Source organism: Dipodomys ordii, unplaced genomic scaffold (genome assembly GCF_000151885.1).
Source record: "Dipodomys ordii isolate 6190 unplaced genomic scaffold, Dord_2.0 Scaffold184, whole genome shotgun sequence".
In the NCBI taxonomy this organism is placed as follows: domain Eukaryota; kingdom Metazoa; phylum Chordata; class Mammalia; order Rodentia; family Heteromyidae; genus Dipodomys; species Dipodomys ordii.
This window is the reverse complement of record NW_012267400.1, coordinates 912,322-933,541: the sequence shown is the minus strand read 5'-3', so window position 1 is coordinate 933,541 and position 21,220 is coordinate 912,322. Positions and strand designations below refer to the sequence as shown.

Sequence of the window (21,220 nt, the reverse complement as noted above, 5' to 3'; positions counted from 1 at the left end):
TTGCTGGTTCACTTTCTTGCCTGGGCTGGCTTTGAACCACAATCCTCAGATTTCAGTCTCTGGAATAGTTAGGATTACAGGTGTGAGCCACGTACACTCGGCTGGTCACAACTGATTAATATACAGCCTTGCTTTATGTGGTTCTCTGGTTAAACACATTTTTTTTTTTCTTTTGTAGGTTGTGGGGCTTGAACTCAGGGCCTGGACGAAGTCCTTGAGCCTCTTTATGCTCAAGGCTAGTCCTCTACCACTTGAGCCACAGTGCCATTTCTGGCTTTTTCTGTGTATGTGGTACTGAGGAATGGAACCCAGGGCTTCATGCATGCTGGGCAAGCGCTCTACCACTGAGCCACCTTCCCAGCCCCACCCGCTGAAACTCTTATCTCCAGTGAACCACTCTAAAGCTTATAGTGGAGCTCTGGCTTGAAATCCACAAATAAGGAGACTAGCCTGTATTAGTAACATATTGAAAGGCTTGCTTTGGCTTCTAGGTTTTAACTCCCTCAACCACTGCAGAGTGCTCTTTCTCCTGCCATCTACCCCAGGGCCTTTGCACCTGCTCTGACCCTCTCTTAGAAGTGGGTGTCCCCTTCATGAGTCCAGCCTGGCACTGTGCTCCACCATACCAGCACTGACAAAAGGAGGCAGGTGACACAGGTCTGGACTGGTGACATCCTAAGTATGATGTGTGGTCCTGTAGTCCTTGGGATGTACTACAGAAACTCTAGAAGCTCCTAAACCCTCATTTTTGCCCACAGTTGATCACAGAGCCTATTACCCAGATTATGGGTTCCATCAGGCAGGGCCTTCTCTGTTGTTACCCACCTGGCCTCTCTTTTTTCTTTTTTTTTTTTGGTCAGCCATGGGGCTTGAACTTGGGGCCTGGGCACCGTCCCTAAGCTCTTTAGCTCAAGGCAAGCACTCTACCACTTGAGCCACAGCGTCACTTCTGGTTTTCTGGTGGTTTATTGGAAATAAGAGTCTCACAGACTTTCCTGCCCAGGCTGGCTTTGAACCGTGATCCTCAGATCTCAGTTATCTGAGTAGCTAGGATGACAGGCGTGAGCCATCGGCACTGGTCCCCCCTGGCTTTTCTACCCAGCGCCCAGCTCTGAGCCCCATTCAATGGGAGATCCAAAGATGTTGGCAATGTATGAGCTCCTCACCTTTGCCTTTGAGCTTCTCCAGGGCCTGGGGCTGTTCCCCCACCAAAGCCAAGAACTCAGCCTCTACCTCCTCATCGTTAACACCATCATCCGGTATCATGAGGCTGTCTGGGGAGAGGTCGACCAGTAGGCCCAGCTGTGGGAACAGTGAGAAGCCACTCAGCCATGGGGGTGGACCACTTGGCCACAGGCAGCCATGAAGGAACTAGGAGCCGTAAAGAAGGAACCCAGTTCTCCCAGGACACACTGCTTCCCCGGGGAGTGCCAGCGAGTCGGGCAACAGGTGTTTTGAAATGGGCAGGACGCGCTTTGGTACAGAGCAAATGAGAAAAAGTGCAGGCAGACAAATGCAGCCGACCCACACAATGGATGCAATGCCAGCCATGGTCATGGGCAAAGCAGGTTCCACGGCCTGCCCCAGGCAAAGCCACTGCACACCTGGTCTTTCCTTCTAGAATATTTGGCAGATGGATGGGCAGGAAGGTTGGAGCATCAAAAGCAACCAGAAGCCCTGGGAGGGCGAGAGGTGTGGCTCAGTGGTGAACCTCTTTGAGTGTGGGGGGAGGATGTCTTGACAGCAAATAAATCAGTTGACAACCAGGCTTCCTATTTTGGCTAATGACCAATCAAAATGCGATCATATGGATTAGGGGGTGTGGCTTCATAACAGCCTGGCGAGCACAAGGCCTCAGTTGAAATCCCATAAGGGTTACAAGAAAAAAAGGTAAAGAAAAAAAGGTTGTAATCCTAGCTACTCAGGAGGCTGAGATCTGAGGCTTGAGGTTCAAAGCCAGCCCAGGCAGGAAAGTCCGTGAGAGTCTTATCACCAATAAAAACCACTAGAAAACCGGAAGTGGCGCTGCGGCCCAAGCGGTAGAGTGCTTGCCTTGAGCTGAAGAACGCAGGGACAGTGTTCAGACCCAGAGTTCAAGCCCCATGACCGACAAAAAAAAAAAAAAAAAAGGTAAAGGCTGGGAAGGTGGCTCAGTGGTAGAGTGCTTGCTTAGCATGCATGAGGCCCTGGGTTCCATTCCTCAGTACCACACAGACAGAAAAAGCCAGAAGTGGTGCTGTGGGTCAAGTGGTAGAGTGCCAGCCTTGAGAAAGAGAAAAAAAGTAAAAACACGATGTTGAATTTGTCCTTTCTGTTCTCCAAAATTTGGCCACATATTATTGAGCAGGCCTGGCTCTGTCTAACAGGAATGAGGGGTATGCTGATAATATGTACTTTCCACCAATGATCTCAAAGAATCTTCACAAGTGTCCTGTGAGGTAGCAATTTTTTTGGGGGGTGAGGGAGCCCCATTCCACAGATGAGGAAAACTGAGGCTCGTGATAATAAAGCCGAGTGTCCGGCAGGTAGGCAGAGGCCAGAGTGGATTTTCGGGGCACAAACTAATTAATATCTGAGCACCAAGCTCTGGGCTGGCTCCCTCAATCAAATGGAAGAAGAAGAAAAAATCCACGCCTCCCTCATATCCCCCCCCCCCAGGTAAAAGCGGCCGGCCGCAGTCCTGTGGGCTCGTGGGTACAGCTCGGATCTGCAGTCCCCCCGGGGATCTGTGACCTTGGGCAGATGTCTCCGTGGGCCTCAGTATCCCCACCTGTACAATGGTAACAAATGTGACCAGGCCTTGTGGCTGCAAGCTCTGGCAGAGCAGGTTGGATGGCGGCCCCTCCCTGGCAGCTCCAGCAACAGGTGGCCCTGACCTGCATCCAGGGCGGGGTGCCAGGAGTTGGGGTGTCGTGGGCCCACAGGCCTCACCATGAAGCATGGGCCAAGCCTCACCTGGGGCGGGGGGGCGGGGCCAGGGCTCACCTGGGGGGCGGGGATCGGGGCTCCCTGGGTGGGTGGGGCCCTCCCCTGCATGTGTAAAGGGGGTGCTGAGGGATCCCCAATATGACCCCCAGGGTGCAGACTCACCTGGCGGGCGGCGGCGGCGCCCCGGCCCGGGGGTCCCGGGGGTCCTTTTCTCTTGTGCATGGTCCAGTCTAGATGTCCGGACCCCGCGCCTGGCCTGGCCCTGCCTCCTCCCCGGTGGGCTGTCGCCGCGCACAGTCGTCCTTCCTGAGGTCTACGTCCCTCCTGGGTGTTCCGCGCCCGCCAATCCCGCGCCCTCGGCGCCCCACTTCCGCCTTGGCCTCGGAGTGCCGCCGCACCGGAGCGCGCGCGGCCACTGGGCTCGCCGGGCCCGCCGTGAGGAAACTACAACTCCCAGCAGGCACGGCGCCGAAGGCGCAGGCGCGTGTCCGGGGCCGTGGGGGCAGGGGGAAGAGACTGCGGCGGGCTGCGCCGCGAGAGGCGGAGCATGCGCAGGCGCCAGGGGCGGGCTCAGCGGCGCGCGTGGGCGGGGCCTGCAGGAGCGCGGGAAAGAAGGCGGGCGAGCCGCGGAGGTGTGAGGCGCGCGGACGCGCGGCGACGGAGCCCGCCCAGCTCCGCAGCCGCCGCCGCCGCGTCGCGCCTCGGGTTCTGGAGGTCGGGGTGTGGGTCTTCCGCTTTCCCAGGTTTTCGCTGTGGGTTGTGGGGAGCTGGGGCCTCGGGGGCCGGGCCGCCGCTCCGGGGTCTCCGGGACGGCCCATTACGGACATTTTTCTCCAAAGCATGCCCCCCAAACACCCCACCCCCAAACCTGCAGTGCAATTAATTAGTTAATTAATTCAAGCGCCTTGTCCCCCACAGATCCTGGCCCACCTTGTTGCCACCAAGGACGGAGTGACCGCGACGATTTCTGGGGTCCAGGTCGGTGTTTTGGCTTGTGTGACCCCATAACCTGAAGAACTGGGTCCCATAAACCTTCCTCCCCACCCAAGAACCCCAGGGGGTCCCCCGCGGCCCCCACATGTCTTCCTTTTGCCTTTGGATTGGTTCTGGGGCTTGCACTCAGGGCCTCAGCTGGTTCATTGGAGACGAGTCTCAAAGACTTTCCTGCCTGGGCAGGCTCTGAACCCCAATCCTAAGATCTCATCCTCCTGAGCAGCTAGTAGAACGGGCCTGAGCCACGGGTGCACCTGACTTTATTGTTTTTTCAAATAGGGTCTCCATATGGAGCCCGGGCTGGCCTGGAACTAGTGATCCTCCTGCTTTAGCCTCCTAAATGCTGGGGTCACAGATATAGTGGCTCCATGCCCAGCTCCCAGATAAGCTCATGTGTGTGTGTGTGTGTGTGTGTGTGTGTGTGTTTCTCTGAGACTCAAACTCAGGGCCTGAGTTCAAAAATGCTTCCTGAGCATTTTTGCTCAAGATTAGAGCTCTACTACATGAGTCACTGATCCACTTCAGGCTTTTTGCTGGTTAATTGGGGATAAGAATCTCATGGGAAAGTGGCTCAGTGGTAGAGCACTTGCCTTGCATGCATGAGGCCCTGGGTTGGATTCCTCAGTACCACATAAGCAGAAAAAGCCAGAAGTGGTGCTGTGGTTCAAGTGGTAGAGCACTAGCCTTGAGCTGAAGAGCTGAGGGACAGCGCCCAGGCCCAGAGTTCAGTCCCCAGGACCAACCAAAAAGAAAAAAAAAAAGAATCTCTGCTGCAGCCTGCCTTCACCTTTGAAGTCACACCTTAGCAACCAGAGTAACTAAGATTACATGCATGAGCCACTTGTGGCAGCTCCAGATAACTTGTAGGGTGCCTGATAGCAACTCAAAAGTCTTCACTGAAATCTGAGGATCGTAGTTCAAAGACAGCCCAGGTGCTGGGTGCTGGTGGCTCACACCTGTCATCCTAGATACTCAGGAGGCTGAGATCTGAGGATCAAGGTTTAAATCCAGCCCTGGCAGGAAAGTCCAATAAAGACTCCAGTAAACCACTCAGAAAACTAGAAATGGAACAACAAAAAAAAAAAAAGACAGCTCAGGCAAGAAAGTCCGTGAGATTCTTATCTCCAACAGACTAGTCAGGAAAAGCCCAAAGTGGTGAGTGGTGCTGTGGCTCAAGTGGTAGAATGCTAGCCTTGAGCACAAAGAGGCTCAGGGACAATGCCCAGATCCAGAGTTCAAGACCAGGACTGTGCCCCCACCAAAAAAAAAAGTCTTCATGTAGCCAGATGCTCGTGGCTCATGCGTATAATCCTAGCTACTCAGGAGTCACAGTTCAAAATCAGCCTGGACAGGACAGGATAGTCCCGGGAGACTCACCTCTGATTAACCACAAAAAGCTGGAAGTGGAGCTATGGCTCAAGTGGTAGCGTGCTGCTAGCCTTGGACACAAAAGCTCAGAGACAGCACACAGACCCTGAGTTTAAGCCCCAGGACCAGCACCGGAAGTAAAAAGAAAGAAAGAAAAAAAAAGCCCATCATGCGTGTGTTCCTGGCAAGGCCCCAGTCGAGAGGAGTGTTGTGTGCTTCACTTCAGAAATTGCAAGAGGGGTTGCCAGAACTTCCCATGGAGGCACCCCTGGGCCTATATGAATCTGACCCTGAGCAGAAGATAGGCACCCCATCTCTGCCATGTGGAGGAGCCTTGAATTCCCACCAGGCCAAGGCCCAAGGCTGTGGCCAGGTGTCCCATGAGTAGCTGGCTGGGTGGAGGAGGGGAGCCTCTATTGTCTGCTGAGGATGCTGGGGACAAAGTGAGGCACAGAAGTCATGCTGAGGATGTGGCTTCATGATAGAGTGCTTGCCTAGCGTACATGTAGCCCAAGGTTCAATTCCTCAGTACCACATACACAGAAAAAAGCAGAAGTGGTGGTGTGGTTTGAGTGGTAGAGTGCCAGCCTTGAGCCAAAGAAGCTCAAGCCCCAGACTGGCCAAAAAAAAAAAAGGAGTGACTTTTGTTTATTCTTTTCAGACTTCACAAAGAAGACAATGAATAAGAGAAAGAAGCCTCCCACATCAGGTATTTCATATATTCAGGTTGTTTTTTATTTATTTGTTGCTTGGTTATTGTTGTTGGTTTTTGTTTTTAGGCTGGCAACTGGGGCTTGAACTCTAGGGTTGGGTGCTGTTCCTTAGTTGTCGTTTTTTTTGTTTTGTTGTGTTGTGTTTTGTTTTGCTCCAGGCTGGTGCTCTGTCACTTGAACCATAGCTCCACTTCCAACCTGGGCTGCTTCGAACTATGATCCACAGCTTTTAGCCTGCCAAGTAGCTAGGATTGCAGGCGTGAGTCACTAATGCCTAGCTAGCATTTTTTCCTTTAAATTGTTATTATTTTTTCCGTGCTGGAGATGTGCTAGGCAGGCACTTTTGCCACTGAGTTAGTTACATGTATACCCAACTCGGGCCCAAGTTCCTACTTTTTCTTTTCTTTCTTTATTTTTTTTGGGGTCCAGTCGTGGGGCCTGAACTCTGGGCCTGGGCGCTGTCCCTCAGCTCTTCAACTCAAGGCTAGTGCTCTACCACTTGAGCCACAGCGCCACTTCCGGGTTTTTTCTTTTTGCTTATGTGGTGCTGAGGAATTGAACCCAGGGCCTCATGCATACAAGGCAAGCGCTCTATCACTGAGCCACCTTCCCAGCCCACCTACTTTTTCTTTTGTAGTTTTTATTGTTGTTGTTGTTGTTGTTGCTCTGGGCCTGGGTGCTGTCCCTCAGCTCTTCAGCTCAAGACTAACACTCTACCACTTGAGCCACAGCTTCACTTTGGTTTTCTAGTGGTTTATTGGAGGTAAGAGGCTCACGGACTTTCCTGCCTGGGCTGGCTGGCTTTGAACCATGATCCTCCAATCTCAGCCTCCTGAGTAGCTAGGATTATAGGTGTGAGCCACTGGTGCCTGGCTTCATGTACTGTTTTGTAGAATGGGAACTTCTTTGTTTTGTTTTGTTTTGTTTTATGGGTCCGGTCGTGGGGCCTGAACTCTGGGCCTGGGCGCTGTCCCTCAGCTCTTCAGCTCAAGGCGAGCGCTCTACCACTTGAACCACAGCACCACTTCTGGCTTTTTTCTTTTTGCTTATGTGGTGCTGAGGAATCGAACCCACGGCCTCATGCATGCAAGGCAAGTGCTCTACCATTGAGCCACCTTCCCAGCCCCAATGGGAACTTCTTTGTACAACTACTTAAAGAAAATAAAAAATGTATATATATATGTATGTATATATGTATGTATGTATATATATATGTATGTACACATATATGTGTATATATATGTATATATATATGAAGCTAGGTTTGTGGCTGGGAAGGTGGCTCAGTGGTAGAGTGCTTGTCTAGCACCCATGAAGCCCTGGGTTCGATTCCTCACCATATACACACAAAAAACCAGAAGTGGCGCTGTGGCTCAAGTGATAGAGTGCTAGTCTTGAATAAAAGAAGCTCAGGACAGTGCCCAGACCCTGAGTTCAAGCCCCAAGACTGACCAGAAAAAACAGAAGAACTAGAGTCTTGCTATATTGCTCAGACTGGTTCTGAACACCTGGACCCAGGCTATTAACCTCCCATCTCAGCCTCCCAAGTAGATCAGGTCACAGGTCACAGGTCGCCTTTGGCCTAAGCTGGCATGTGTTGGTGCTTCTGCATTGGGGAGGAGCATGGGAGAATTTGTTGTAGAAATTTCTGCAGGCAGGCATTGGTGGCTCATGCTTGTAAATCCTAGCCGCTCAGGAGGCTGAGATCTGAGGATCGCAGTTCAAAGCCAGCCCAGGCAGAAAAGTCCAATAAACCACCAGAAAACCAGAAGTGATGCTGTGGCTCAAGTGGTAGAGTGCTAGGCTTGAGCTGAAGAGCTGAGGGACAGCGCCCAGGCCCAGAGTTCAAGCCCCATGATCGACAAAAAAAAAGAAAAAGAAGAAGAAAATAGTTACCTAACGCAGTCCTGTAAGCCAACAAATAAATAAACAATCCAGACTGGATGGAGAGGTGTGTCCAAGGAAAAGTGAGTTTTCCCATGTTTCTCCCAGTCTGGCAGTGAGCCCGTGGCTTAGCCATGTGGCTCCCAGGTTTCAGGACAGCCATACCCAGAGGTGACCCTTGCCTAGGATTTGAAGTGTTGCAAGGCTCTTGTGGGGGTGGGTAGCTGAAGGTGGTACTCTGAGTGGCCAAAAATCTGGGTTCTTCACTTTTCCTGCTCATTTGGAGATAGTACTGAGGCTGTTGCCTCAGTTTCTCCTTTGGAAAACCAAAAGTAGAAAATACAAGTTGGGTTTTTTTGGGGGGTGTGGAGTGGGGAGTTGGTGCCAGTTCTGGGGCTTGAACTCAGGACATGGGTGCTGTCCCTTCGCATTTTCTGTTCAAGGCTGACACTCTACCCTTTGAACCACTGCTCCACTTCCAGATTCTGGGGGTGATTAATTAACATCTCACAGACTTTTCTTGCCTGTGGTTTGGCTTTGAACTGCCATCCTCCTCAAATCTCAGCCTTCTGAGTAGCTAGGATTACAAGCATTAGCCACCGGTGCTCAGCAGAAACAGATTCCTTACGACTTAAGAACTATCATTTTACTTAGGGAACGATGAACTTACAATGGCACCCCCTGTTTTTTCCAAACAGAAAAGAAACACCATCTGAACACATTCAGTGTAGAGAGGAGAGAAGCAACCGGCTGTGTGGAGAAAGGAAGGGGACAACTGGGGACAGCCAGGCCCACCCAAGATGGGTCACTTGGGACCTCTCTTGGCAGTAGATTCCCTGGTTTGCTGGACTCTGTGTATCCATAGATGGGTTGGGGCAAAGATCAGGAAGGTTCTGGAAGGTAGTGAAAGAAGCCAGTTCTCACCCTCCGTGGATGTCCTCTGGCACTGAACACAAAGCTTAGCCTTATTTTATCTGAAATTAGTCCCAGGGGGCAGATCAAAGGAAGGAAATCAAGAGTTTCTCTTCCGTTGAAGATTTCACTTTTCATTTTGGTACAAATGTCTATGGACTCAGCCAACCTTAGTGTTTGCAAATCAGTGGTCACAAACCACACCAACAAAGCTATGTATTGTTGGATCCTTCCTGGCTGCCCAGGAGATGTGACAGATAATACAGGAGATGTGACAGATAATCATCAGAAACTGTGTGTGTGTGTGTGTGTGTGTGTGTGTGTGTGTGTGTGTGTGTGTGTGTGTGTGTGTGTGTGTGTGTGTGTGTGTGGACTGGGACTTGAACTTAGGGCCTCAAGCTCTCGCTTGGCTTTTTTCCACTCAAGCCTGGCACTCTGTGACTTGAGCCACACTTCCATTTCTAGTTTTTTGCTGCTTCATTGGACATAGGAGTCTTATGGAACTGGTCACTGGTGGCTCATGCCTGTAATCCTATCTACTCAGGAGGCTGAGAGCTGAGAAACCCATTTCAAAGCCAGCCAGGGCAGGAAAGTCTGTGAGATTCCTATTTCTAATTAACTATCAGGAAACTGGAAGTGGAGCTTTGGTTTAAAGTGGTAGAGAGCTAGCCTGGAGCAAAAAGAGCTCAGGGACAGCGCTCAGGCCCTGAGTTCAAGCCCCACAACTGACCAAAAAAAAAAAAAGTTTCATAGGTTTTCTAGCTCAGGCTGGCTTTGAACCACAATCCTCAGATCTTAGCATCCTGAGTAGCTAGGATGACAGGCGTGAGCCACACTGGCGCCCAGCTCTGTAAAACTCTTCTTCTCAATTAGCCAGGAAAAAGCTAGAAGTGGAGCTGTGGCTCAAGTGGTCAGCTGCTAGTCTTGAGCAAAAAGTTCAAGGGCAGCCCCTAGTTCCTGAGTTTGACTGGCACAAAACAAAAACAAGCGAACAACAACTGAAACACCTCACCTCTGCGCCCCATGGCAGCCACACAAGCATGTATCTCAGCTCCTGTTTAGAGCTTCGCCCCATACCACTCCACAGAGAGCAGAGGAGCAAGTCTGTCCTGAGCCAACTCGGGACAAGATGCCTGCTCCTGGTCCCTCCATAATTCCTACATCTACCTCTTCTTCCAGAAGAGGAAGGCCACCCCTTGAACCCCGCCAAGAGCCCCAGGTTGGAAAACTCCAACCAGGATGCCCAGAGTAACAAGTTGGACCCTTTCTGTCATCCTGAAGAGTCAGAAGGTAGCTCAGGATACTCATTCTCTGCAGAGCTTTGCCCCAGGTAGGTAACTTGGAATATTCCAGAAGGCATCCCCACTCACAGCCACAGCATAGCAGCTGGTGGGAAGGATGCAGAGGAGAAGCAGGCCAAGATGAGCCCTCCTGCACCATGGCACCTCCTGGGATGTCCGTCTGGCCTCTCCCAGCTCATCCTCCAAGGCCAACACTATAACCGAGCAACAGCTCACGAGTGTTCAAGATCACACTCTTGGGCTGGGAAGGTGGCTCAGTGGTAGAGCGCTTGCCTTGCATGCATGAGGCTCTGGGTTCAGTTCCTCAGCACCACAGAAGCAGAAAAAGCCAGAAGTGGCTTTCGAGCCAGCACGTGGCTCAAGTGGTAGAGCACTAGCCTTGAGCTGAAGAGCTGAGGGACAGCGCCCAGGCCCAGAGTTCAAGCCCCATGACCGACAAAAAAGAAAAAGAAAAGGCCAGAAATTATATCCCCTAGGGGCTTGGGCTTAGTCCACACAAGGCCCTGGTTTCCATCCCAGCACTAGGAAAGAAAAATAACCATCTGCAGCCTCTCCCCATTAACCATCCTCTCTCCACCTTTGCCGTGTCTGGAGACCAAGATTCTACCTCTGTGCAAGCCCTTTCCACAGCTCCCACGTGGGAGAGACACCATGCAGTCAGTGTTTGCTGGCTCTGCTTAACTAACTGCACACAAGACCTTCCAGTTCCCTCCACATTGCTCCCATCACAGGACTCCATTCTTTTTCATGGCTGAGTAATACTCCGCCACATCCCATGTCCATGTCCATGGGCTCTGGCTAGGAAGCTTTGAGTGCCACCCTTCTAACCTCCTACCTCCTCCTAGCATGTGAGGTGACAGTCCTGGGAGACCTCACTTTCTCTCCATTTTGTCTTTCTCCACACAGCTCTCCTAATGCAGACACTCACGTCCTCGGGCCCCTACAGCGACTGGAAAAGGAGCCTGATCTCCCTCCTTCCCAGGTAAGCTGCACTGTGACCTTGGAAGTACAGGAAACCCTGCTGAGGCAGCACTGCCCCCGACCACAGGGTGCGGGGGAGGAGGAAGAAGAGGAAGAGGATGGAGAGGAGTAGGGGGAGGAAGAAGAAGAGGGGGAAATGGAGGAGAAATAGGAGGAAATAGCCAGGCACCCGTGGCTCACGCCTGTCATCCTAGCTACTCAGGAGGCTGAGATCTGAGGATCATGGTTCAAAGCTAGCCCAGGAAGGAAAGTCCAAGAGACTCAGCTCCAATGAACCACCAGAAAACTGGAAGTGGCACTGTGGCTCAAGTGGTAGGGCACTAGCCTTGAGCTGAAGAGCTGAGGAACAGCGCCCAGGCCCAGAGTTCAAGGCCCACGACCAACAAGAAAAAACAAAAACAAAAAAGGAAATGGAGAGGGAGATGGAAGAGGAGGGGGAAGGAGAAAGAGAAGAGAAGGATCAGGGAGAGGAGGAGGAAGGGGGAGGAGGAGGGGGCTGGAGGACCAGGCAGAGGTAGCTTTTTCCAGGGCCTCCCCTTCCTGCATCTTCATGGCTCCAGTGCTGGCTGTGTTGGCTTTCCAGGTTCCAGTGGGGAGGTTTGTCCCCCAGTTCGCCAGAGCCAGGAAGACAGTAGCCAGAAATGTGGAGGCCAGGGTGGAAGTCGCCACGAGCAAGCATAGGCCGGGCCGGCTGGTAAGAGGCTGGAGCTGGGGGCCTGGGCGGGCTGGCCACAGGCCTCTGTGTTGGGTTTTACCTCTGTCGGCCTTCTCTGGCTCTTGCTGTTCCTGCCCCTCCCCCTCCCCAGATGTGCACAGCTGGCAGCAGGCCTCCAGGTCTGTGAGGCCTGCAGCCTCTTTCCTGTGTGTGCAGAAAGAATCAGACTTATCCCAAGCCCTACGTCAGGTTCTCTGTCCCTTACCACTGGGAATTTGGGGGGTTTCCATGTCTCACACAACCATGGAGAAGGTAAGGTAGATAGTGAGGATTCACAGCAACTGTGCCAGGAACCAACCCTAGCCCCGAATACCCTAGAAAGCCTCGAGTAGCTGAAGCTGGCTGGCAGAGGGCTTGTCTCTCATGTACTAGATCTGCGTTCCTGCCACAGTAAGGCAAATAAACAAGTAAACCAGAAAGATTACAAAGGTAGCATTCAGATTAATGGTGGCCAGGTGTTGGAGACAGTAGTCACAGCATGGGGAGTGGGGGTGTAGCTATAAAGAGCAGCTGCAAGCAGACAGGAAAGTCCATGAGACTCTTAACTCCAGGGAACCAGCAGAAAACAGGAAGCGGTGCTGTGGCTCAAGTGGTAGAGCGCCTGCTTTGAGCTGAAGAGCTGAGGGACAGCGCCCAGGCTGAGTTCAAGCCCCACAAGTGACCCCCCCCTCCCCCTGCAAAAAAAAAAAAAAACCCACAGCTTTTTTTTTTTCCAGTCATGGGACTTGAACTCTGGGCCTGGGCGCTGTCCTCAGCTCTCCAACTCAAGGCAAGCACTCTACCACTTGAGCCACAGCACCACTTCTGGTTTTCTGGTGATTTATTGGAGATAAGAGTCTCATGGATTTTCCTGCCCGGGCTGGTTTTGAACTGAGTTTCTCAGATCTCAGCCCCCTGAGCAGCTTGGATTACAGGTGTAAGCCACCAGCACCTGGTTTACAACCTTTTTTTTTTTTTTTTTTGTCGGTTGTGGGGCTTGAACTCTGGGCCTGGGCGCTGTCCCTCAGCTCTTCAGCTCAAGGTGAGCGCTCTACCACTTGAGCTACAGCGCCACTTCTGGTTTTCTGGTGGTTTATTGGAAATAGGAGTCTCACGGTCTTTCCTGCCCGGGCTGGCTTTGAACCGCGATCCTCAGATCTCAGCCTCCTGAGTAGCTAGGATTACAGGCGTGAGCCACCAGCGCCCGGCTAGCTTACAACCTTTTTTTGCCCATTGGTGAGGCTTGAACTCGGCCTGGGCGCTATCCCCGAGCTTTTTAACTAAGAATAGCACTCTACCACCTTGAGCCACAGTTCTACGTCTGATTTACACATGGTTCATTGGCGATAAGAGTCTCACTGACGTGCCTGCCCAGGCTGGCTTGGAACTGTGATCCTCAGATCTCAGCCTCCTGAGTAACCAGGATTACAGGTGTGAGACACAGGCTCCTACCCCCAGACTTCTTTTCCTTCCCACAGGAAACTCTGTCTGAGCCAGGTGCCCAGCCAGCTAGCACCCAGTCATTTGGGGACCCCCCAGAGCTCAACCTCCAAGAGACCGGGGTGCTGGGAGAGCAGGCCCAGGCAGATGACCCCTGCTCCCAGCAGCCTGGCCAGAAGCTCACCACTGTGGCTGGCAGTGGTGATTCTCTGCCAGAGTTCTGTCTCAAAGTGGAGGAGGGGCTGTGCAGCCTGGAAACAGCCGGCTTGCACCCTGTGTCAAAACCAAGGAGCGACCATGAGCCTCCGACGCAGAGCCCTCGCGTGCCAAGTGATGGGCATCAGAGTGGGCGCCTGCCCGGCGGTGATGATGAAGAGGAACCCGAACGTGGAGCCCCCCACGATGGGGCCGAAGCTGATCCGCCTGGGGTGGGGCAGGAGGCAGGAGATGGCATCCCAGGCTCTCCAGTGGGGTCCATTCCTGCCCTACACTCGGCCCAAGGCCTGAGCCCTCCCCCGATATTTACGAACACCCCACCAATGGCCCAGGGTCCCCCTGAGCCTGGGGAGCTAAGCAGCCAGGCCGGGGGAGAAGCAGATCAGAACTGTCCCATGGGCTGTTCCATGACGGAGACCCTTGTCATGGGGAGCCTGACTCTGGAGGAGGCGGGGCCTCTGGGCTCTCCTGACAATCAGGCCCCTGAGCCAGACATCAGCGGGGCCCTGCGGGGCAGCGGAGGGGAGGCAGAGCGGGAGGAGCAGCCCCTCTGCGATGCCTCAGCTCTGGGGGATCCAGAGCCCACAGTGCATCCTGGAGATCCCGGCCTTGTAATCCTGGAAGTAGGTCCACAGGTGGATCGGACACCGGATCCCCAAGGACCAGAAGTGATGGGCGCACTGCCTTCCCTGGCACAGCCTGTGCCTGGAGAGCCAGCCGAGTTACCCAGCCAGTGCCAACAGCACCTCGGGGAGCTCCATCCATCCCCCCAAGTCTCCAGCCTGCTGAATGACCCAGACACAGCCCAGGGCCCTCTGCAGGAGACCGCAGCCTGCTCGGGCGGCACAGACACCTCCACAGACCTGCTGGGGCCACCCCAACTCTCTCTGGTTTCTGCAAGCCAGGTCTCATGGCCAGAATCGCCAGCCATGGAACTGGACTTCCTGCTGGACAGTCAGATGCAGGATGCCCTGGATGTCACCGATATGGAACTCCCCCCTGAGCAGGTGAGCATGGCGGTGTGCCCCGAGATGCCCCGTGGTAATAGAAGGAGGGGTTGTGGCATCCGTTTACCCAGCAGACTCCTGGTTGGGGGTTTGTGCGTGTGCATGCATATGTGTGTGTACATGTGTGTGTGTGTGTGTGTGTTGCTGGGGATGGGACCCAGGGCCTGGCATTTTCTTTTTTTTTTTTTGGCCAGTCGTGGGGCTTGAACTCTGGGCCTGGGTGCTGTCCCTCAGCTCTTCAGTTCAAGGCTAGCATGCTACTACTTGAGCCACAGCGCCACTTCTGATTTTCTGGTGGTTCACTGGAGATAAGTCTCACAGACTTTGCTTCCCTGGGCTGGCATTGAACTGCGATCCCTAGATGTCAGTCTCCTGAGTAGCTAGGATGACAGGCGTGAGCTACTGACACCCAGCATGGGCCTGGCATTTTCTGGGCAAGCGTTGTACTGCTGAGCTGTACCCTCAGCTCAAACTGGGGGTCCTCCTCTGTCTTCTCGGAACAAAGAGCTGTCTTCTTTGATTGGATGGACCCAGGTTATGGCTCCTGAGCTGTGGCCGAGGGAAGACTGAAGGAGCTTCTGGGATGTGGGGTCAAGTGCACCCAGACGGAAGAGTCCAAGGAAGCAGGACCCAGGAGGGCGTGGCTCCTCGGCTTCCTGTCAGAGCCACCCAGCGGCCAAGCAGGTTCCCATGGGCAGGACAGATGCCCCACCCCCGCCCCCCAGCAGGATGGCAGAGGGGAGGGGACTCCTGGGAATAAGCAGAGATAGACCCAGAAACCAGCACCAAGGCCTCCTGTTGTCCTGATGGCAGTGAGTGTCAGAGAAACCCTGGTCTCCTGTTCTGTTTAATGGTAATTGTTGAGCAGTTACACATCTGGGCCCCGGGCGGGGTAGTGATGCAGTAGGGTGTGGTTTTGTTGGGTGTGGCTGGGCAGGGCCTTGTGGGTCAGGGCTCCAGAGCTGAGCACTTGGCTAGCTGCAGGAGACCCTGGGTTCCATCCTCAGCACTGCAAAAGCAAGCAAACAGCCTGGTACCAGTTTCTCAAGCCTCTTAACCCCCTGAGTAGCTAGGATTACAGGCATGAACCACCAGCATCCAGCTTCTAATTACATGTTTTTTTGTGAATGTGTGCCAGTCCTAGACTTGAACTCAAGGCCTGGGTGCTATCCCTGAGGCTTTTTTTTTTTTTGCTAAGGCTACTACTACGTCACTTGAGCCACGGCTCCACTTTCAGCTTTTGCTGGTTAATTGGCAATAAGAGTTTCACAGACTTACTTGCCTGGGTTGGCTTTGAACTGCAATCCCAATTTCTGCTTCCTGAGTAGCCAGGATTACAAATATGAGCCACGGGCACCCGGGTACAAATTGTACTATTGTTTGTTGGTTTATTTAGGCAGTTGTGAGGCTTGAACTCAGGACCTGGGCACTGTCCCTGGGCTCTTCTGCCAAGGCTAGCACGCTACCACTTTGAACCACAGCTCCACTTCCAGTTTTTGAGTGGTTAATTGGGGATAGAGTCTCTTTGGGAGGGGGGCAGGCCCTGAGAGGGTGGCTCAGTGGTAGATAGTGCTTGCATTTTTAAACCACAAAGTTGGCTACAGCAAAGACTCAAGCATGAGCTGGGAAGGTGGCTCCCTGTCAGAGCGCTTGCCTTGCATGCATGAGGCCCTGGGTTCGATTCCTCAGCACCACATAAGAAGTGCTGTGGCTCAGGTGGTAGAGCGCTAGCCTTGAGCAAAAGAAGCTCAGGGACAGCGCCCAGGCCCAGAGTTCAAACCCCACGACCGACAAAAAAATGAAAGAAAGAAAGAAAGAGACAGACACTGAAGACTTAGTGAGTCTGAAGCTGGTGTGTGTCCCAGCTTCTGAAACACTGACATTTGGGGCACAGTCATTTTGGGGGGTCTGTAGACTTGGTGAGGTGTCCCCTTGAGGCAGAGATGCTGGGGTTCAGGGTGTTCCTCACCGTGCTTCTCTGAGGCTCTCCTCTCTTCAGGGGCCCCGCCAGGCCTGCCTGCCTCTCAGAGGAAGCCTCGGCAGCCAGGGATGGCCAGCTGCCTCCCCCTCTTCTCTTCTTGCCTCTTTGCGCGTTTTGGCGTGGTGATCGATGATGAACCGGACGCCCGAAGGAAACGACCCGGAGGGAGGAAGGGTGTAGGTGGGTTCCGTGTCAGCGGCTTTGGCCTGTGGTGGGGCAGCTCCACGGCTGTGGGCCTGAGATGAAGGCGTCTCTCACCATCGCAGCCAGGAAATGGAGCGCTGAGGACGGAAAGAGGAAATGTGTTTTGGGAATAACCTGCGCCATTCAAAGGCCACGCCCACTGTGACCTGCTGCCTCCAATTGGCAGAGGCCACACCCACAGAGGCCCTTCTCCCCTAACCAGAGGCTGCCACGCCCACAGCAGGCTTCAACTCTCAAAGGCCCCGCCCATGGTGACCTGTTTCTTCCAATCAGAAAGTACCATTGCCCCTAGCACTCTCCCCTACCAGCAAAAGCCCCACCCACGGTAGCTTGCTTCCTCTCACTAGGTTCTCTCCCTAAGCAGCCTATGAAGGGTAAATCCGTGGATGACATCAACGCACATGATTGAATAGGGGACTGGGAAGGTGGCACAGTGGTAGAATGCTTGCCTTGCATGCGTGAAGCCCTGGGTTCGATTCCTCAGCACCACAGAAGCAGAAGTGGCGCTGTGGCTCAAGTGGTAGAGCGCTCTCCTTGAGCTGAAGCGCTGAGGGACAGCGCCCAGGCCCAGCATTCAGGTTCCACGACCAACAACAACAAAAAAATGCCTATAAGGTGGGGACCAAACCCCCAGCATAGGAACCCTGAGGGGGGACAGTTCATATCCAAATGACAACAGATGAATGTCACAAAACCGCACCACCATGGACACGTTGGTGACACTGTTGGTAAACTGCCCCCTAGCGGGGGACTGCGGTTCCTGCAGGAAAGGTGCGAGACCCAGCTCATGGAAGAACTCCTGCCTTCCGTGTCCACTGCTCCAAGACGGGTTCCTCACATGCTGCGCTCTCCTCCTAGGGCTTTCCTGAAGGGACAACGCCGGGCCTCGAGTGGCCTGGCCCCAGCTCATGTGCCACCATCGGAGACCCGGTTGCAGTGATGGAGGCGAAGCCCAGGTAAGCCCCGAACCTGATTGGCCAGCCCTGTGCTCTGGAGGGTAATGATGCACCCCAGTTCCCCTCACCCTCTAGCTAGGGAGACTGAGCCTCATTTTTCACACTGCCTGTGAACCCCTGGCTTCTTGAAAATGGTGACCAGAGATCAACTAAGCCAGTCTCTGTTCCCAGGAGCCCAGTGACATCAGATCTGTAGGTTCTGTGACTCTGTGTGTTGTAAGAGTTTCTTGGCGGTGATGGCTCACACCTGTCATCCTAGCTACTCAGGAGGCTGAGATCTAGGATCACGGTCCAAAGCCAGTCCCGGCAGGAAAGTCTGGGAAACTCTTATCTCCATTAAACCACCAGAAAACCAGAAGTGGCGCTGTAGCTCAAGTGGTAGAGCTCCCCTTGAGCTGAAGAGCTGAGGGACAGCACCCAGGCCCAGAGTTCAAGCCCCACGACCACCAAAAAAATAAATAAAATAATTTCTTGGGAACAGGAATTGCCCATGGGCAGGGGGAAGAGACTGGGCAAGGAGCAACCATCCGGGGCACGCATGAGACTCTAATGTTCCACCTCCTCCTTTCCTCTCCTGATCTGACAGCCCAGGCCAGCCACCATTTCCCTGTTTTTCGGTCATCATTGTGCAGCGTGTGTGTGTGTGTGTGTGTGTGTGTGTGCGCGCGCGTGCGCATGCGTATGTGTAGAACATCCCTTCCCCTGCCATCCGAGGTATATAACCCCACTCCCAAGCTCAGCAGTAGTGGAGGACAGGTTCTGTTGTGTGCGCCACGGAGGAGGGACACTGCCCTCCCCGGTCCCCTATCCTTTCCTTCCCCCAACCCCTCCCCCTCCCCCTCTTCCCTGGCTCAGCCTAGACTGGGCTGAGGGAGTTGGCAGAGTGCTGGCCTGAGGTCCACACGGGGAAGGCCCTCCTGACCCTTCTGCCAGCCCAGCTGCTGTGCCCACAGGTACTGGCCAGGCCCACTCCACATGGAGGCGCAGACGTACATGCACCCAGCACTAGCCCAAACCCTAACCTCACGGGAACAGCGATCCTATCCTACCCTAACCCTAACCATGCCTTGCCATGAGCCTGAACACTGCCCCTCACCTAACAACATCCTTTTTTTTTTTTCCTTTTTCTTGTCAGTCGTGGGGCTTGAACTCTGGGTCTGGGCGCTGTCCCTCAGTTCCTCAGCTAAAGGCGAGTGCTCTACCACTTGAGCCACAGCACCACATCTGGTTTTCTGGTGGTTCGTTGGAGATAAGAGTTTCTCAGAGCCGGAGCTGGTAGCTCACGCCTGTAATCCTAGCTACTCAGGAGGCTGAGATCTGAGGATCGTGGTTCAAAGCCAGCCCAGGCAGGAAGTCTGTGAGACTCTTACCTCCAATAAACCATTAAAAAAACTGGAAGTGGCCCTGTGGCTTAAGTGCTCGCCTTGAGCTGAAGAGCTGAGGGACAGCGCCCAGGCCCGGAGTTCAAGACCCAGGACTGACAAAAAAAAAAAAGTCTCATGCACTTTCCTGTCCAAGCTAGCTTTGAACCATGATCTTCAGATCTCAGACTTCTGAGTAGCTAGGATTATAGGTGTGAACCACTGGCGCCCACCTGGCACAACAATTATCTTAATCCCAGCCTTAAACCTAGCTCCCCTCCCTCTAGATCCTAATTCTAAACCGAACCACTTTTGTAACCATCTCCCCAGGCCCAGTGCTCCTCGGAACCCTACCCAGCCCTGACCAAATCTCCACTTAATTCCACCCCCCTCCTGACCCCAGCTGTACCCCAGGCCACCCTGTCCCGCCTCATGTGGAAACTTCTTTTAAACTAGCCCTTCCCATTACTGTCACCTACCTGTACCCTACTGATTAATCTTAGCCCAACTCCAACCGAACCATGATACCCCTTGTCACCCTAATCCTCTTCCTCTTATCCCACACCTCAGCTCCCCTTCCTCAGCGCTGGGCTGCTGGCTCCGCTCTTTCTGTGGCTCTGGGAATGATGGTGACAGGCCCCACCGTGGGCCCAGTGATGGAGCACTGGGCAGCCCCAGGGGTTCAGGGTGCTAAAGGTAGTGGAATTGAAGCCCCACTACACATTGGGAAAGAACTTCCCAGAAGCCTGAGAGGGCTCCCAGATAACCAGGATTTCAGCTGGATGGAGCCGAGAGGCCCAGGCGGGAGGAGGGGCAGGGCACAACAGAAGAGCGAGGGGCTGGGTCCTGGGGAAAGAGAAGAGGCAGGGGCCAGAGGAAGGCCTCCAGCGGGGCATTGTGGGAAGCTCAGCAATGACTTCCCTCCTCCCAGGCCGGTCCCGGGAACCCGGGCCCCCGAGCCCTCCCAGATGGAGGACGCCACTGACACCGTGCGTGGCCTCATCGTGGAACTCTCCAACCTCAAGTAAGTTGGGGTGTGGCTGTGGGGGGTCCGGCAGGTAGAGTTAGGGGTAACCACTGGGACGGATCTGAGGCAAGAACCACCTGTAGGCAGCAATTCTCCTGCGGGTCTCCACCGCCACCACAATCACACCATCAAGTTGGGCTGGAGGAGGGGGGCTAGGGTAGCCTCTCGCTGCGGCTGCGCAGGTGCAGCCCACTGGAGGGGTTCTGGCGGGGCAGCGGCCTCTGTCCTTGGAGAGGGTGACTTCCGGGGGACTCCGACCATGGTGCTCCTTTTCCCACGCAGCCGGCTGATAATGAGCACCCACCGGGATCTGGAAGCCTGCAAGCGCCTCAGTTCCCGCAAGGCAAAGGCACCCCATAAAGCCAAGGGGTCTGGGGGCGCCCCCCTGGGGGAGCAGGGCTGGAGGGCGCTGTAGGCTGCCCGCACAGCCTCAGCCTGGAGTTTCCAGCTTTTGAAATCCCTCTTGCCCCCCTGGCTGACTCCTCGAGGGTTGGCCTGGGCACCCCCCCCCCAGCAGACAGGAAGTGAGTTTTCCATCCGAGGCCCGTGGCCCCTGCCCCATCCCCTTAGCCATGTATCTGGATTTGCAAACTGATGTTTGAATTTGCTCCCCTTCCGGAAGCGTCTTCCTCCTGAGGCGTGCGTTTTGGCTTCTGGGACGAGGTAATAAATGTGGGTGGGCCCTCGCGACTTGCCGTCAGAGTGGAGGCATTTCCGGCCCCCCACCCACCGCCTGCCTCTGGCTAGTACGGAGGCTTGAACTTGGCCCCCGGGGCTTGTCCCTTGAGCTTTTACTGCTCAGGGCTGGCGCTCTACCACTTGAGCCACAGCTCCACTTCCAGCTTTTTGCTGGTCCGTTGGGCTCACGGCTTTCCTGCACGGGCTGGCTTTGAACCTGGATCCTCAGATCTCAGCCTCCTGAGTGGCTGCGATCACACCGGCTCTCGTCCTGGAATTTGACCTCTGCGCAACATTTGCTTCTGGGCTGGGGCCCCACGGTCAGGTGACAGCGGCCGGCTCAGGCCTTCACCCCCCCCCGGGGGTCACCACCCGCGGCTGCACCTCCCCCGACCTCCCCCCAAGTCCTGGGCTCCATAACTCACTAATGTGGCCCCCAGCCCAGCCTCCGAGCCCGTGTCCTCCCGCCCCAGGCCCGACACGGGTGCCGCGGCCCCGGCCCCCCTCCCGCTGACCCCCGGGCCAGGCCTCTGGGAGCTCGATCCACTCGTGAACTTTATTGTGCTGTGCGAGGTG

General features: G+C 54.4%; 2 protein-coding genes across 2 annotated transcripts in view; one reads left to right on the top strand and one right to left on the bottom strand.

The window, feature by feature from the left end:
• Nucleotides 1-3,348, bottom strand: part of Cc2d1a (coiled-coil and C2 domain containing 1A) — a 15,413-nt gene extending 12,065 nt beyond the window's left edge. The window contains exons 1-2 of the mRNA XM_013034193.1: nt 3,091-3,348; nt 1,167-1,302 (exon numbers count right to left, since the gene is read on the bottom strand). Of these exons, the coding sequence (XP_012889647.1) occupies nt 1,167-1,302; nt 3,091-3,150 (196 nt within the window). The 5' untranslated portion in view covers nt 3,151-3,348. The remainder of the gene's footprint in view (nt 1-1,166; nt 1,303-3,090) is intronic.
• Nucleotides 3,349-3,475: 127 nt separating this feature from the next.
• Nucleotides 3,476-20,381, top strand: LOC105999231 (chromosome unknown open reading frame, human C19orf57). The gene is made up of 7 exons (XM_013034192.1): nt 3,476-3,560; nt 9,978-10,128; nt 11,006-11,088; nt 11,671-11,774; nt 13,253-14,437; nt 17,481-17,578; nt 20,249-20,381. Exons 1-7 carry the CDS (start codon nt 3,476-3,478, stop codon nt 20,379-20,381), a joined length of 1,839 nt encoding a protein of 612 aa, XP_012889646.1.
• Nucleotides 20,382-21,220: the final 839 nt, after the last annotated feature.